We start from the raw sequence: 18,032 nt of genomic DNA, 5'->3' as shown, positions 1-18,032 counted from the left end.
TACGGGTCCCAAGGATGAAGACCTCGATGACAAATATGTTACCTGTAAAAGCAGGTGAAGAGCAGAGTAAGGAAGACACGATGCGTCTCTGCTTTCCTCCAGAACGTGTCTGAGTCTGATTTATTTCACACAAATAAATGCTATAAAACACTAAACATGAGCTTTCAATATACTGTTCAGCTGGTTCCTCATTCACATCAATTACATTTACTTATTTCACAACATCAGTGAAATATACTCTTTTTAACTGGTTCAGTTTCTCAAGTTCACACTTCTTTCCATAACAGCTACATCCTTTTATCATATCAATAAACACATCACATTGTCTTCTGCAGTGTCTTACTGGCTAAACAGTTCTATTCAATAACAGCATTGGTAAATACATTACATTTGTTCCCTCCAGTAATTTACTGGCAAAATCACTATTTAGTGCATCATGAAACACAGCTTGTTGAATCAACCCATGAATGCCTCTGTTAGCTACACAGAGTTGCTCAGAGTGCTTGTGTTACACTAGCTAATCTACTCAGTCACTTTAACAGAACTATTAACATTCACATCTCACAGAACTGATTTGATTGGAGCATTACAACACGTTTGCACAGAGCATAGGAGCGCACTGACTCTGCTTCACGAGCGCTCCACCTAACGAGCGGGCTCGCGGTGCGGTCGCGCGGGACACTCCTCTGGTTTTCTCCCGTGTTTACATATAAATAACTTTGGCGGACCGCCTTAACTCTCCCATTCACATTAACGTGGGTAACCATGGTGACAATAAACAACATTTTCGGTGCGAGCACCGTGTACCGACCTGTAAAAGCAGGTGAAGAGCAGAGTAAGGAAGACACGATGCGTCTCTGCTTTCCTCCAGAACGTGTCTGAGGAAGCAGCGGAAGGTGGGCTCCACTTACTGCTCCCCGAAACCCCGGAGCAAGCACCAAAGTTCCGCCCTCACTGCTTTCTAACATAAAATGAATCCCTGTTACATGGATTTTCTATCCTCTTAAAGAAACTGAAAATAAATACATATAGCAATGAAAAATGTCCCGTTACATGAGTGTTTTACACAAAATAATATTCATGTGGTCATTCCCTCACAGGGGTGCCACAACTACACTGCTGTTTTGACAGAGACACAGTGTGTTTATCTAACTTGGCTGAAGCCAAAGTTCTCCAGACAAATTCAGTCTGTTTCTGCCAAGTGTGAACTCACTGGATGAGCGCCAGATACACAGAATCAAAAAGGGATAAATTACTTTTCTTATGTCATGTTCCCGTCACAAACTGGCTCAAGGAGAGGGGAAGCAGGAGTCCACAGATGAAATGTTCCTATAAATAAAGTGGAATTTATTCAAACTTTACCAAAACTTCAACACATCAAATACAAGCAGCTCAGCAGGGAGTGGATGCGTGTTGCATGTGCCAGGTGGATGCAGAGAGAGGCCAGGGCCACGTTCAAACCTGAACACGCTGCACAGTGTTTTGTTCCATTTGTTAGGGATGAATGAAATGCTTCCTTGAAAGGATGTGTGCAGTCACCAGTGGGCGTGGAAGCATGTGCGCCCTCATTTGGTGGGTGTGCAAGAAAAGTCCTCCTGTCACACAGCAATGCCTACATAAATCACACCACTCTGCTTAAAATAATAATGTTTAGTGAAGCAGGTGAAGCAAAGGGCTGCTTTTAATAGGCTGGGAGACCCAGGTGTGCTGCTTTAGCTGCTGAGCCTCTTATGACAGAACAGCGGAGAGTGGTAAGAAGGGAGGAGGGGGTCTGGCTGTGTTTGTGAACGATAGATGGTGTAACTCTGGGCATTTCTCTATCAAAGAGACGCTATGCTGTAAGGACATTGAGCTGCTAGCGGTTAGCATGAGACCGTACTATCTACCACGAGAGTTTACACACGTGATTATCAGAGGTGTGGACTCGAGTCACATGACTTGGACTCGAGTCAGACTCGAGTCATTAATTTTATGACTTTAGACTTGACTTGAAAAAATGTTCTAAGACTTGTGACTTGACTTGGACTTTTACACCAATGACTTGGGACTTGAATTGGACTTGAACCGGTTTACTTGAAAAGACTTGATATTTTACCCCAAATATAAAATTTAACATGCATATTATATAGAGATTGAAAATGTGACGTCATTCACGGGTAGAACCGCAAAGGATTCTGGGAACTCGTGGCAAGCGGTACTATCGCACGCAGGCTTTCAATTGAAACCAGTCACACAGCGATAAAAAGAAACACAAAAATGTCAAGAAGCTGTTGTATTATTAACTGCAATAGCCGGTCACATGACAGCCACGGGAAGCCGACGGGTAAAGAGATCGGTTGTTATCGGATTACGTCGTTGAAGAGAAATTGTTCGAGCCATGTTTCCGAAGTAACAAAGATGCGACTGGATTTCAGCCATTCAAAGACCAATTATAACATCCCAGAACCCTCCAGCTCACAGGTTAGTCTGCTCCAAGCATTTCCACAAAGGTCAGTCTGCTGTTGTAGTTAATGCGTCATTTTCTTAACATAATTAGTGATATAGGTTACAAGCAAGTCTGGCGCTGAACAGAAATTGTCGCGCTATGCTCCTTTGTTTATTGTGCATAAATAGTGAATTGTCCTGACACAATATTGCGTTTCGCTTCTGTTATTATGGTACATTGACAAAAACATATACTTTTATTCACAGGATAAAACGGGTTTTTTGTATCACTAATTGCCCAGTACGATTACAGCATACAGTATTATTGTCACTGCTACATTTCTGTGATGGGTACCAGAAATTATTTCCACTACTAATTAATTACCGTTGAGCTCAAAGGTCCTATTTATAAACTGTTAAGGAATGTGTATTTATGACGACAATTTGTGAGACTGGTAAACTTATGATAGGTACGATGGTCTTTACTTTCTACACGGTGCATTTCAAGGTCCCTGTACCCATCCGTCGGTAAACTGTACCTGGGCTTGTTGCAGTGACCTGAAGTTACTAAACTTCATGAGTGTATGCACTCACTCCAAGAAGCGTATAATTATAAATATGCATATAAATATGCTACGATGAGATAGCTGACTTCATCTAACTAGCAAATGTTGTCCAGGCTACGTTGGTGATACAGTTTTTTTTAATGTGTATGATATTTTTGTCATGCGATTTTAAAGCCGGTCCTACAACCGCATCCAAGAATAACATGCAGCTTATCTCAGAACTGTCGGTGAAAATTATTCTTGGAGCTAAGTTTAATTGAGCTGCATTTTAAAGAGGTGCAATTTCACAATTTGTGTATATTTTCTAAGTTCACTATTTTGTCATGTGTTGAGAAAAACACAGATTTAAAAATTACATGGTCTAATATTTACATTTAGCATATAACTGCAACATGCTTTTTTTCGTTTTTTTTTTAAAGACTCGAAAGGACTTGAAATTCAAAATTTCAGACTTGTGACTTGACTCGGACTTTTACACCAGTGACTTGAGACTCGACTCTGACTTGCCTGACATTACTTGAGACTTGACTTGAGACTTGAGGATAAAGACTTGAGACTTACTTGAGACTTGCAAAACAATGACTTGGTCCCACCTCTGGTGATTATGATAGCTGTGTATGTCCCGCCCTCTGCTAACGCTGCAGCAGCCTGTGAGGTCCTGCACACTGTAACCAGCAGACTCCAAACACAGCACCCTCAGGCCCTTTTCCTGATCTCTGGGGACTTTAAAGATGATGTAACCATTTAATTATGGTTATATAATTAATTATGTAATTAATTATGCAAAATGCAAAACGCTCAGCTGTGTCTCCAATCAAAGCTCTGTAACTTCAGAGGTGATGTTCATATGTTGACTAATGGTTTTCTTTCATTTTTGATGTACTGCAGAATATTTGTATAAAATCCAGGCCAGGAAAATCTCCTTCATGTGTTTCTGTGTTTTGTCTTCAGCTACGTTGACACAAAGGCCTCTGCTGTGACGCTCACACCTTTGATAAAGTCTGGAGAGTGTCAGCTTCCTGTTTATAGATACAAAAATATGTAATGTTGTGAACTCTGGCCGCAGCGGCGCAAGAAAAAGGAGAATTACGGGAAGCACTCACAACAGGTAAAATCAAAATAACAAAGTAAAGTAGGATAAAATAAAAACCAACAAAAGAACAACACAATATACTTCCCCGTACTGTTACTGCTAACCTCTGTTAACCTAGTAACTCTTACCTTCTAACTGACAGCTGGTCAATAAACGAGCTCCATAAACGCTCCATATTCACCTTTACATGGAATATAAAGGGAAAAGAAGAAACACAGTGCTGTGTCAGCGTTAGACATATAGATATATCCTTGCTTTTAATACATTTGAAGGTGGGTGGGAGAGGTGCTTCTCCGCGTAGTCTACGGTCTCTTTGGGATCGCTAAAGCTTTTCCTCACATCACCATGGGTCACTAACAGCTTTGCAGGGTATAGCAGTCTGTACCTGACGCCGGTCATCCCACGTAGTCTTCCTCTCATATTTGCAAATGCGGCTCTGCATTTCCAACAGAGGGAGGGAAATCTGGGAGGATGTTTATTTTAAAAACCCTTATACATCAGGTTCTTGTTCTCTGCAGCTTTCAGCAGAATTTCCTCACCAATGTGGTAGTAGTGCAATCTCAAGATGATGGGCCGAGGAAGATGACTTTGTTTGGGACGCTGGCGATTCGCTCTATGTGCTCGATCGATGAGTGGCTTCTCCTCGAGAGATAGCGCCTCCGCCAACAGGTGTGAACCAACTCAGTCATCTTGGGTCCCTCTGTGCCTTCTGGTATTCCTGCAGTTCTTAAATTATTCCTCCTGGAGTGCCTCAAGAGCTCCACATCTCTCATCTAACTTCTTTACCTCCGCAGACAAACGCTCCACAGTGGCCTGGAGAGTGGCGATGGTGTCAGAGTGGTTCGAGGCACAGTCCTGCAGTTCAGTCAAAGTGTTATCATGCCTGGCCACGTCGCTTTTTATGTCCGAAATTGAGGGCTGGATGCTCTGGTTCAAGGATGATATCTCGCCTCCTATGGTGGTAGAAATCTCTAATATGCAAGTGTCCAGTGCTAGTTAGTTAGTTCTAGTGGTTAGTGGGGCTTTATTTGATGATTCTAGTGTGTGTTACATTGTTGTCATATTGTTGAGTCGCAGAGCTGTACAGTGTTACAGTTTCTGTAGAGTCTGGTATAAGGAACTCAGATCCCTCTGTGAATAATGTTCACTGAAACTGATCTGTAGTTAATGAACTAGTCAGGATTTACACTAGAGAACGTTTCTGCCATTACAGGGCCTGTATTTGTAGAGCGCTTTACTCGTCCCTAAGGACCCCAAAGTGCTTTTTTGCCCAAGGACACAACGACCGAGACTGTCCAAGCCGGGGCTCGAACCGGCAACCTTCCGATTACAAGACGAGCTGCCAACTCTTGAGCCACGATCGCCCCACATATTGTTGTCTTTTGTTGCAGACACCAAGTGTTGAGATCCTGTCTCAACCTCCTACAGTCTTCCAGCAGGTTACACATTATTTTTTGTATTTGGAATCAAATATATGTGTCAGTTGGGCCTAGTGCAGGGGTCAGCAACCTTTAACACCCAAAGAGCCTTTTGGACCCGGTTTCCACACAAAGGGTCAGGGTTCGGGAAAACACTGGGAGCCGCAAATACTTTGTGACATCTAAAATGAAGATAACACTGTGTATATTGTTTTTACCTTTATGCTTTGTGTGAACAACTACAGTGTGTTGCTTATGAAATCCATGAAGTGCTACAGAGAAAATTACATTTGATTTATGTAATGAACACATTTTGAGCTCTTAAAGAAATATAACAAAGGAAAGCTGAACTACAATGATCCATGTAGCAAACACAAACTGTTATATCGCCTTTGGGCTTTTGGAGCCTTGACCTGACTTTTAAAAGTCAGGTCAAGGCTGTGGTGGGCGTGGTCTGCAGCGCCGCTGCAGGGGAGGCGGACGCACCTGAGCGGCACCCGCAATCACGCCTTAACGTCTGTGCTCTCTCTGCTGTTGTTGGTGTGTGTCGGGCTGTGAGCTGCAAAGCTACAGCCGGCTGTGTGCGCACAGCAACCGTGTGTGCAAAGTGGTCAATAAAGAGATGCTGAAAAGCGCGTTCATGCAAACATCGTCGGGTCTGCCGTGATATGTTTACAACGGGACTTCTGCTCCTGAACCTCTGCGCACAGCGTCTGCAGGTCGGGGCTGTACGAAGTCACTTTATCTCTACAGCCTTGAAAGCCCATTCACTCACACATTCACACAGTATGTGTGTGTCTGTGTTACACTGTGGACATCCCTTCTGTTGGAGCGCCATCTTGTGGCAGGTTTAAGAAATGTTCTTCTTGTAAATCCAAACTGATGCACCTCCATAGCAGACTGTGGAGGCTTTCAGTGACATGAAGACTTGATTTATACTGTCATATTCTCCTGTTACACAAAGCACAGCACGCTGAACATGGATGAACTGAAACTCCCAGCATCTGACTGAGGAAAAGCACAAATCATTCTCACACTGACTCCTGCTTGATTTTAGATTTGCTTTCAAATCCTCACACTTTCATATGAAGCACTAAATGGGCTCCAGACTGTTTATCTCAGCTTCCTGTCAAACACACTGCTGCTCACACCGAGGCTCAGTTTACTCCTCCAGCCTGGCTTAACCTGCTGTCTGTTAAAAACAGTCCCACACTCCTCTGTTTAATCCTTCTGATCAGACTCTTTGATTTTGTATTGTTTTTACCTGAAGTTGTGTTTTTGACATGGTTCTGTCTGTGAAATAAAGCTCACACACACACTGCTACAGTCCTTCATACACTTAGAAACGAAGCTGCTCCTTTCCTCAGTGCTGACACATAAAGAAGAGTTGCTTTTATATCCAACACGTCTCTGTTCCAGAAAACAGCTTCAGCAGCCTCTGAGTCTGAACTTGGAGTTGGTTATAAGCCACAGGCCTGTGTGCACAGCAATGAGGAAATATAATGCAGTAAGTGAAACATGGATGTGTGGAACAGATTATCCCAAAGGTTGATTCTGTTCATCTGGACGTTCTCAGTGAAACATTTGGTCTCTCGGTCAGGTGACTCCTTTAGTCTCAGCTGACTGCAGCTTTCCAAACCTTTGTCACTGGATCACTCACTTCATCTCCAACGTGTCCCTGACACAGACAGCTGGAGCCGTTACAGCAAAATCATTGATCATCGTTTTTAGAACATTAGCTGGTGTTGGTGGGCAGGCTAGCAGTGCTAATTGTTAGCACTAGTTCTGCTGCTCTCCCTTTGTCTCTGTTATTGTTGGTCTTTAGTGAACAATAGAAAGTGTCTTCATGAGACTGTTGCCTAATGTTCAAATGTAGATAACACCACCTGCACCAACCTGTTACACAGCACAACCCTCTGGTGTAGCTTTGGCTGGAGCACATATTGGCAGCTCCAGTGACATCACCACTCCATGGTGACATCATCTCTACAGACTGTGGCTGTTACATATCCTCACCTGGTAATAATAAGACTGTCCTCAGCTGCACACAGCTCCAAGATGAACAAACTGAAGTAAATACAAATTAGAGTTACGATAGATTGAAATCTTGTAATCAGAGCTAATTCTTAGTGAAACTCTCACAACATCATATCATGATCCTGGGTTAGTGTCTCGGTCTCAGATCACAACATCAGCACAGGCTTGGCTTGGGTGAGGTATTGAGTGGTTCTTGTCCATGACAGCTGCAGGTACAGTGCCATCAGCCATGCTGCACCACATGTCTGCCCAGGAACATTAGTGTGGCTGAGTCTCATGTAAACATTGTGCTAAAGTGGTGGGAAAGTGGCTGCAAGCTGGCTGCACTGTGTCCAATACTCTCAGTATGATATCCACAAACCTCTGAGTGTCACAGAGTGGGCCTGTGCTCAGCTCACTGTGCCCCATTCAATTCTACTTGCATAGTTTTACAAGTAAAATTAAAAGTTGCTCAATGATAAGTTATTGTAGTAACAACTAAGTCCATGGTTATTATTTGTTAATAGGAGCTTAAAGCTTCTGCACCAATCATGGAGCAGCAGGTTTAGAGCATGTGGATCTACAAAAGTAAGTCCCAGTAAGATGGGCTGAGCCTTACATACTAGAAGAAACATGTCATTCCCAGCAGATGAAGCGCCCTTTAAAGCAGGATCTCACTTTAAACCTAAAGAACTTGCTATGAGCATGCAGTGCATTCATGGTTATTATTCATACGATTGTGGGTAGCTAATAAAGTGCAACTATCACATTACATTTTATTATTAAATTGTTGTTAACAATCCCTTCACTTCTGCTTATCTAATTCATGGTTGCAGGATGGCTGACAGCTTCCATTAGGCAGGAGGTAATGTCCATTCTGGCCACAGTGCAACCCACAATGTGTAACTGACACTATTATATTGCATTATGTCACATTGTTACATCTTTTTAATAAATGATGACAGTCAGCTGAATTTGCTGCCCCCTTGGTGGAGGACATCAGGATCAGCAGCTGCTGCTCCATCACAAACACCACAGAAGAAGAACAACACTGGATCAGATTATCTGGACGTGTTTGACAGGGACAGTGTTCATGTTCATGGACATCAGGACAAAAACAGACGATGGAAACCTGCCAGATTTGAGCTAAACTGCTCGTTTCCATGTGTAGTCCCTGGGAGGTCACATGACCAACAAAGACACACAAGCTGTGTCCCAAAACGTCGGCTGCATCCTCCGGAGGCCGCATTTGAAGGCCGATGACGTCACAGCCAGGCGACGAAGGCTGTCCCGATTCCTCGACTCCTTCAAATGCGTCCTTCATTCCCCCGAGTTTGAAGGATGGGTCGGGTGTGTCCTTCGTGGCCCACCATATCCCAGAATTCATAGCGCGGCCCAGCCAAATTTCAGCTGCCAACAATGGCGGCCGCTACTAAGTTTTAAAATTTAACGAGGGAGTACTACTTACTTACAATGAATTCCTTACACTATATAATTTTCCCGTCAGTGTTGGGGAATTCTCAATGGTGCTTGGTGCCATACCCTCAGGGACTTTAATGTTATATAAAAACACTGACAGCTCAATATCTGCCTCAGTCACTCTCCCTGATCCAGCTGAGTCAGCAGTGGGAAAAATCTGCTTTTCACAGGAACTTGGTAACAGCAATAAGAGAATACGTAGTTTATTCCAAGAAGATATCATGTCTCTCCCATATATAGAATATCTTACTGGAACCGACATGTTCCAGATATCACCTGGAAGACAGTCTGGATGATCCCATAAATATCTAATTGTGAACAAGGTGAAGGAAATCTCATATAAAATTCTTCATAAATGTGACCCAGCCAGTCACTATATGGTAACATTTAAAAGAGACATAAATACTAATTGAACTTTCTGTGGGGATCATCCAGAAACTGTGGCACATCTCTTTTGGTTCCTCTACACAGAGATTCTGGAAGAATTTAGCAGTTTTGTTATTGTCCATATTTTAAGGGAGTTTTCTTTACGATGGGAAAATGTTTTATTCTGTTTCTTTAAGTTCCCCAGGAAGAATGATAAATGTTTTTTTATAAAATATTTGTTAATACTTTTAGCTATTTTATATCCATAAATGTAAGTTTATTAATAAAACACCATATTTCTGCCGTTTTATAAGGATATGAATTGTACATACAATCAATTTCAGACTCAACCAACAAAAAGCCTCTCAGAACAATATTTATATGTTGATTTTTTTCGCCTACTCATATCATCATTTTTTTACTCCTGGTTCTGTATGTTCATGTTCTGTTCTTTTGTAAACTTCATCTGTTTGTATGTTGTATACTCATTGTGTTTCAATAAAGTTCGATTTAAAAAGAGGTACGTTCTAAACGAAGCTTCAGACGTCACTGATCACGTGACTCTGGCCAAACGAATCAAGCCTGGACACGGTGCTTCTGAAGCAGCGCGTTGATCTTTCTGACACACGCACCGGAGCGTCAGCTTCAAGCGGACCATCACTACGTCTCACATCTAAAGGTGTCAAGGTAACTTTGAACTGAGTTCAGTCAATCTGGAGTTTTTCCAAGTTTTCTGTTGCTCTCTGTGAGAGAAGAGCGTTAAAGGCGGGGCTCTCCAGAGTCCAGCAAAACAGGAAACCACAGCTGGGTGTGTGTAAGTGTGCAAACCAATAGAATGCATCGTGGTGGGGGGGGGCATCACGGGCAAGAAAAAAATAAAATAATCGGTCGTACCCATGCTTCCCCGACGTCATGCCAGCGCATATTGGGAAATTCGTAGGCACCGATCGGTTTTCTATCAGCCATTTGCTGGGAGTAAGGGCGCCCTCCGTTTGCGAGGTGCGCCTGCTGCTGGCGGCACAGGGAGGAGAGGGCGGGGCGGCGGGGAGTCTCTGGCTGGCTGGAGCGGCATCTAATAACCAACTCGCAAAACAAAATAAAAACAACAAACAGATATTATGATACAGACTTATAATCTGCACCCATGTTTTTTCTAAATTCTATAAAGTGAGCGCGAGAGCCCTCGGTGCGCCTGCGCGCTGCTGAAGTCAAAGTAAACTTTATTGTCATCTCCGCTACAGACAGTCCAGCATATAGAGAGACGAGACGACGAGGCTGCAGTTACAGCGGTGCAAGTAAACAAACAATAAATATAAGAAGAGTAAGAAAATAAATCTACACTTTAGGACTCGGGGTAAAGGATCAATAACAATTTAAATTTATAATTTACAGTTTGATGATTTAAAGTCTCACACAACCCGTCAAAAGGGGCGGGGCCGGCTGCATGTGTGAGGTCAGGCAATGGCTCCTGGCAAATACTCTTATCCTTAATGATAAGAAAACTGAAATTGTGGTCTTTGGCAGTGACGTCCTTCGTGCCAAACTTCGTGATGCTTTTGGTTTTCTCACTAGCTCCTTTTCCGACACTGTTAGGAATTTGGGCGTGTTACTTGACAGCTCATTTAAACTTGATAGACAAGTGTCTGCTGTTGTTAGATCGAGTTTATACCAACTCCGCCTTATTTCTAAGGCCAGGCAGTACATCCCGCATAAAGACCTGGAAAAACTCATCCATGCCTTTGTAACTTCGAGGCTGGATTACTGCAATTCACTCTATTTTGGACTCCACTCTGCCCTCCTCCATAGATTACAGACAGTCCAAAATGCTGCTGCACGCATTCTAACCAAAACTAAGAAGTTTGCCCACATTACTCCCGTCCTAGCTGATTTGCACTGGTTGCCTGTGAAATACCGTATCCAATTTAAAATTCTGCTGTTTACTTTTAAAATCACTAATGACACAGCACCGAGCTATCTTAAGGAACTCTTAAGCTTATATGTTCCTGCTAGGGCTTTAAGATCATCCTCACAGTTACTGTTGGTGCAGCCTAGATCTCGGCTGAAGTCTAGAGGTGATCGAGCGTTTGCCCTGGCCGCACCAGAGTTGTGGAACAACCTTCCCATTGGCATTCGGGCGTCTGACTCTATTCAATCTTTTAAATCACGGCTTAAAACGTATTTGTTTAATCTTGCGTTTTCTACCGGTTAAATGCTGGCCTTGTCTGCAGTGATTTATTTTACTAATTTTCCTATCTTGCTTTTTATTTGCGCTGTGTATGTCTTATCCCCATTGTGTGTTGATGGCACAGTTATATTGTGCTATAGCTATGTGCTATAGTTATATTTTTTCTATTGGTGGCTTTTTCCTGTGAACATAATTCTACACTTTTATTTTTATGACTCTGATTATACTTGTGTTAATTTGTTCTATGTTAAGCACTTTGGCATGCCGTTGGTTTTTAAATGTGCTCTATAAATAAAGATTGTTGTTGTTGTTGTCCTGTAAGCACAGTCTGCCTGTGTCTTTTCTCTGCAAATGAACATTTTCAGCCAATATAGGTAATACATCAACATGGCTGCCGTGGCTAAGTTAGGAATATTTATAATGTCATTTCCAAAACTTGCATATGATCTGCAATTTGTAGCAGATCTACTGACTGTCACAGAGCAGCTGGAGCAGTCTCAAATGCAGGTCAGTCCACTGCTGCCCCCTGTGGCCAAGTGCCATAGCTACTGCTGGATGAACTCCTGACACATGTGCACCTGTTTCTATGAACACATTGAGTCTGAGTGGCTGCACTTACACTGGTGCATTCAAACATATTGAAAGATGCCAGCAATGTGGATTGTCAAGACTCAAACCAATCCACATTGCTGGCGTTGCATCTTTCAATGCCAGCAATGGCAGGTATCAGTGCTCAAAGCTTTTGTGTTTGTTTCCAACAAGTTGCCCACCTCGGGAAACAAAAATGTGTTCTTTTACTTGTCAGATGAACATATGAGACACTTTGACTCTTCAGTGCAGTGTGGAGCCTAACAAAGATCTGTTTTGTGTCCCAGCTGATCAGCAGGAGGAGGAGAGTCTGACGGAGCAGCAGAGGAACATTTTCAGCTACTTGGACTCAGCTCAGCCACTACAGAGGAAACAATGAGCTCAACACAGAAGGTGACAGACAGAGCAGGACCATATGACCAAAGATATTTATCACCATATACATCTGAACATTTGCCATAACCATGTAGCTGACGATAGAATTGACACCAGACAAAATACTTTACAGCTGCACAACTTTATTAAAAACCCATCAATGTATTTTCACTGAAACAAGCAGCTGTTGTTTATGTGCATTAAAGTTATATAAAAATGTAACAGTGCAAATGCAAATTCCTCGCTGACAGTTTAACCAAAAGGCGTTTCCAGTGGAAACTGGCCGACACATCCTGAGCATAACCATGTATAATATCCACTAAACTTCAGAAGAGGTTATACAGTCGTGGCCAAAAGCTTTGAGAATTGCATAAATATTGGAACCTGGAGAAGTTGCTGCTTAAGTTTTTATAATACAGATTTGTACTTTATTTCAGATTGAACCTTTAAAGGGGCATTTCTGGACTTTTAAACACCAGTAATGTACTTTCTGAGAGTGTATCATGTAACACTATAGATCAACTTAGCTCAGAATATATAAAGCATATAAACAGTTACAGCAATATGATGCAACAAACACAGCAGCTACTGATCCAAAATACTCAAAGCTTCATAGAACTGAAACCAACATTTATTTTTAGCTCCATTCTGCTGCTGATACAGACTTTAGGTTTCTGAACATTAAACTTGTTGCTGCCTTTCATAGTGTGTAGCTTGAAGGCCCTGAGTACTTTCTCCCACACTGGAAACACTGGGATGATCACATTATTTGAACATTAACCTTGTTGCTGCCTTTCATAGTGTGTAACTTGAAGGCCCTGAGTACTTTCTCCCACACTGGAAACACTGGGATGATCACATTATTTGAACATTACCTAATAAGACTGATTCAGCACAGACAGTTATGTTAAACTTTCCTAGCAGTCCTTCACAAACAGGGAACAGTCTGTCTATTCTCTCCATCTGTCAGCTGCTGCTGGCTCTTCCTCCTCCTCTTCCTCACACACTGCTGAGTTTGTCCTGGTGGATCATCAGGGGTGCAAAGCCTCACAGATGATGTGCAGCAGTGGCTCCCTCAGTCTGTCCTCACTCTGGACACTTGCAGTCGTCACACATGGAAATCAAATGTGTGATAAGCTGCAGGATTCAAACACAAGTGTAACTTATAACCACATGTTCATACTTTTATTCCACAATCAGAGAGAAAGAAACAGAGAGAGAGTGCAGGACAGACAGACAGGTGACAGTCTCAGGTGTACACACTGCTACACAACAGCACCAGAGAAGCAGGATTTAGTGTTTGTGTTATTACGAGTGTAAACAAGAAGAGTTCCAGATGGTGCAGTGGACACATGTGTGACTGCTGTGATTAAAGCATCTTTCTTTCAGCTTAACGAGTGAACCGTCAGCTCGTTCAAACACACGTTAAAGTGCGTTTGGCTCGACACCACCGAACAGAGGCAGCAATATAACACAGCTAACATTAACAGTGCAGTGAATCCTGCTGGTGCCGTGATGTTCAGGACTGCAAACCGAGCAGCATCACTGACTTTCAGCTTGTTGTGTTTGTGGATATATGACTGACTTTAATTATCCACAAAATCATCACATTCTCTGTCAGATTAAGGTCGACTATTGAACGGCGTATATTTTAAAGGCTTTAAAACCAAGTTAACGCTGAAAGTACAAACATCACTAATGTCACATAACTCTGCCGACAAGGCATAGCTATGGCTATGAAATGCTCTTTGTGTATCACTTCTTCATTATGAAAGATGTCATTAATGCACTAGTAATGTCTCATCTGGAGTATTGTTCAATCATTTGGTCAGCAGCTAATGAGACAGATCTTAACAGACTTCAGTTAGTCCAGAATAAGGCGTCCAGATTAGTGTGAAGATGTTCATACTATACTAATATTGATAAAATGCATAATAACCTTTCTTGGCTTCCTGTACAGGCTAAAATATTCTATGGCTTACTTGTAGTTCTAAAGAAAGCAATTCTGTTAAACACACCACATTTATTCTGCTCAGCTGCAGTATCCAGATGAAATACATCATCATATTACACAGTTTTCAACAAGCTGCAATTTAGTAAATGCTCGAGTTAAAAGTAACGTTTTGTAAAACTGTTACATTTAGAGCAACTTTTAAGTGGAATAAGTTGCCTTAAAAAATTAGAGAATTATTCAAAACTTCAATGAACACTTAAAAGCCGATTTACAGAGCTTTTAGTTGTTGTAAATATTGTAAGACATGATTTGTTTTTGAAATTTGTGTAATGTGCCTCAATGTTATTGATATTATTATTATTATTATTGATTGCTTATATTTGAACAATTGTGAAACCTCACTGTGGATGTAAGAGTGAAATTATGTGGATATCTTGAATCCACTTTATTGTGTAATATTTTATGTGAGTATTTGACGGAAGACGAGCAACATCTGTTGTGGAAGCTAACGGGGTTCCTTTAGAATAAACAAACATAGGATTTATTATCACTGAATAATTCTGTATAAATCTATACAAATTATAGAAATATGTAATAGGAACCAACAAAATAATCTAAATTATAAAATAATGTGTGTGTGTGTGTGTGTGTGTGTGTGTGTGTGTGTGCATGATTTTAGTGTTTGAACAGTCATGAATTATCTTTAACAGCAGGTTGGATGTAATGTGTTAGAACTACCAGCAGGTGGGGATAAGAGACCTTTAAGGTGTTTGGTGCCACGCTCCACCTTCAGGTTTAAAACTAGTGTTAATGGAGTTTGAAGGTTGAGTTTGTTCCACGACTGCATTTCACTCACTGCCTCTGTTTGTATCTCTGTCACTGCAGGACCAACATGGAGCCAGAAGTCAGCGCTCTCAGGAGGCCGACAAACCTCACAGAAGAAAGGGAGAGAAAAAACACACCTGTGACGAGTGTGGGAAGGGTTTTACTGTGAGGGCTAAACTCAAACAGCATCAGGTCATCCACACTGGAGAGAGACCGTTCAGCTGTGACTTGTGTGGAAAGTCTTTTTCCTTCAAGGGTTCCCTAAAAACACACCAACTCATCCACAGTGGAGTTAAAGCGTACAGCTGTGATCAGTGTGGCAGAGCTTTTACTCAGAGTAGCCACTTACAGAGTCATCTAGTTACCCACTCTGGAATTAAGGCATACAGCTGTGATCAGTGTGGCAGAGCTTTTACTCAGAGTAGCCACTTACAGAGTCATCTAGTTACCCACTCTGGAATTAAGCCATACAGCTGTGACGAGTGTGGGAAGGGTTTTACTGTGAGGGCTAAACTAAAACAGCATCAGGTCATCCACACTGGAGAGAGACCGTTCAGCTGTGACTTGTGTGGAAAGTCTTTTTCCTTGAAGGGTTACCTAAAACAACACCAACTCATCCACAGTGGAGTTAAAGCGTACAGCTGTGATCAGTGTGGCAGAGCTTTTACTCAGAGTAGCAGCTTACAGAGGCATCTAGTTACCCACTCTGGAATTAAGGCATACAGCTGTGACGAGTGTGGGATGGAGTTTACTCTGAAGGCTTCACTAAAACAGCATCAGGTCATCCACACTGGAGAGAGACCGTTCAGCTGTGACGAGTGTGGAAAGTCTTTTTCCTTGAAGCGTTCCCTAAAACAACACCAACTCATCCACAGTGGAGTTAAAGCGTACAGCTGTGATCAGTGTGGCAGAGCTTTTACTCAAAGTAGCAGCTTACAGAAGCATCTAGTTACCCACTCTGGAATTAAGGCATACAGCTGTGACATCTGTGGAAAAACTTTCAGCCGGAGAGGGAGCCGAAATACACACCTACGCATTCACACCAGACATGATGTGTACTGCTGTGAACAGTGTGGCAAACAGTTTACAACAGACGCACACTTACAACAACACATGTTTACCCACACTGAGGAGAGACCTTATCAATGTGACCTGTGTGAGAAGACTTTTAAATCTCCACATTACCTGAGACAACACCAACAGATCCACACCAGAAAGAGACTCTACAAGTGCAGCTACTGTGAGGTATGTATTTATATTGTTATCTTGTCATTTTAGCCTGACTGTTTGGAACAACTCTGCTCATTAAACTGTGTTAGCATGTTAGCAATTCTACTGCATGGAAAAGCAGCTCTGAGTGATTATTCAGATTTTCCTTTCAGTTATGATTTTAGTATTACTGTAGTATTATGGTGGTAGTATTGTAGTTATTGCAGCCCAGTAAACTGAGTGTGTTAACTGAAACAGTCAAATGTAGTTGGACGTCTGCAGAGATGCTCTTTATTTCAGGCGACGTTCAGGATACAAATGTTGAAGGACTGACTTACACTGTCTTTGTGTCTTTGTTTAGAAGCAGAGCGACACAGATGGATCCAGTTCTCAACCCTGTCATCACTGTGGTGGTGGGAAAGACTTTCATTGTGACCTCTGTGGAAAAACTTTCAGTCGGCAAAAGACCCTAAAAAGACATCAACGTAGACACACTGGAGACAAACTGAAATACTGCAAAGAATGTGGGAGAAGCTTCACCACACCAAGTGATTTAAAACAACATGAACTGATTCACAGTGGGGTTAAAAAGCACCTCTGTGATCAGTGTGGGTCATCCTTCACCACTGCATGGAAGCTTAAAACACACAAACGAGTCCACACAGGAGAGAAACCACACAAGTGCAGACACTGTGAGAGAAGCTTCTCACAGTCAAGTAATCGTAACATTCATGAACGTGGACACATGGAAGGAAACTACAGCTGTGACCAGTGTGACAAGAGCTTCAGGAAGCTCAGATCATACTCTGCACACAAACGATCCCACGTTACTAATAAACTGTTTCACTGTTACCAATGTGCCCAAACATTCACCTCATTGTCTGCTCTGTGCAAACATCAGCGTGATCACTCAGGGCTGAAATCACTCCCATCACTGGATCACAGTGAATCTGAAGACACAGAAAGATCCTCTGGTTTCTGTGTCAGACTCAAAAAGCTTGAGATCAGGCTCCACAGAGTTCAGATAGAATCATTTAAACTTGTGTTGAACTGAACTGGTTGCTGGGCTGAACTTCTACATAATACAGATCTACATGGGATCTTCTTTTCTGTTGTTTACTGAGTCAGTTTTGTCCTTTTTTCTCTGTCCTGGTTTTGCTCGTCTGTAAATGATTGAAACTCAGTCAAATAGTTCATTGTTCTCCAGCAAAACGTTTTGGAAACTCATGTTTAACCTTTAAAACTCTGACATGTTTTAGCACACAAGGCTTCATCGGGGAGTTCACTCATGATTGGACCATGAGAACAAAGGTTTTTAGTTCTTTCAAAGAGAGTCTTGGAGATGTTTGATGTTTCTGTTTTTCTGAAACCACCTGAAAGAAAAACTATTTTTCTTGCTTTATGTAGTGTGGAAGTTTTTAATGTTTCTTCATCTGTGATGTTCTTGAATGTGTTCACGTGAAGATGGTACAAATAAACTGTCCTTTCAGCTTTAGCTCCTAATTTATTCATTATTTATGGATGTAGCACAGCA

General features: G+C 42.0%; 1 protein-coding gene across 1 annotated transcript; it reads left to right on the top strand.

The window, feature by feature from the left end:
* Positions 1–12,510: 12,510 nt before the first annotated feature.
* On the top strand, positions 12,511–17,552 carry LOC146606859 (uncharacterized). Its single transcript, XM_085349232.1, has 4 exons — positions 12,511–12,528; positions 15,350–15,670; positions 16,259–16,534; positions 16,860–17,552. The coding sequence occupies exons 1-4, from the start codon at positions 12,511–12,513 to the stop codon at positions 17,550–17,552; spliced, it is 1,308 nt and encodes a 435-aa protein (XP_085205358.1).
* Positions 17,553–18,032: the final 480 nt, after the last annotated feature.

This window comes from Diplotaxodon limnothrissa, unplaced genomic scaffold, assembly GCF_057381915.1.
Source record: "Diplotaxodon limnothrissa isolate DT_005_m unplaced genomic scaffold, D_limnothrissa_male_GT1.1 unmapped_scaffold_4, whole genome shotgun sequence".
NCBI lineage: Eukaryota > Metazoa > Chordata > Actinopteri > Cichliformes > Cichlidae > Diplotaxodon > Diplotaxodon limnothrissa.
The sequence above is the reverse complement of the archived record's forward strand: the minus strand, read 5'-3'. Positions and strand labels throughout refer to the sequence as shown.

Coding starts and splice junctions, on each gene's coding strand:
- LOC146606859 (XM_085349232.1), top strand. Junction 15,671..16,258: donor TTACCCACTCTGGAATTAAG/GCATACAGCTGT, acceptor TCTGGAATTAAG/GCATACAGCTGTGACATCTG. Junction 16,535..16,859: donor ACAAGTGCAGCTACTGTGAG/GTATGTATTTAT, acceptor GTCTTTGTTTAG/AAGCAGAGCGACACAGATGG.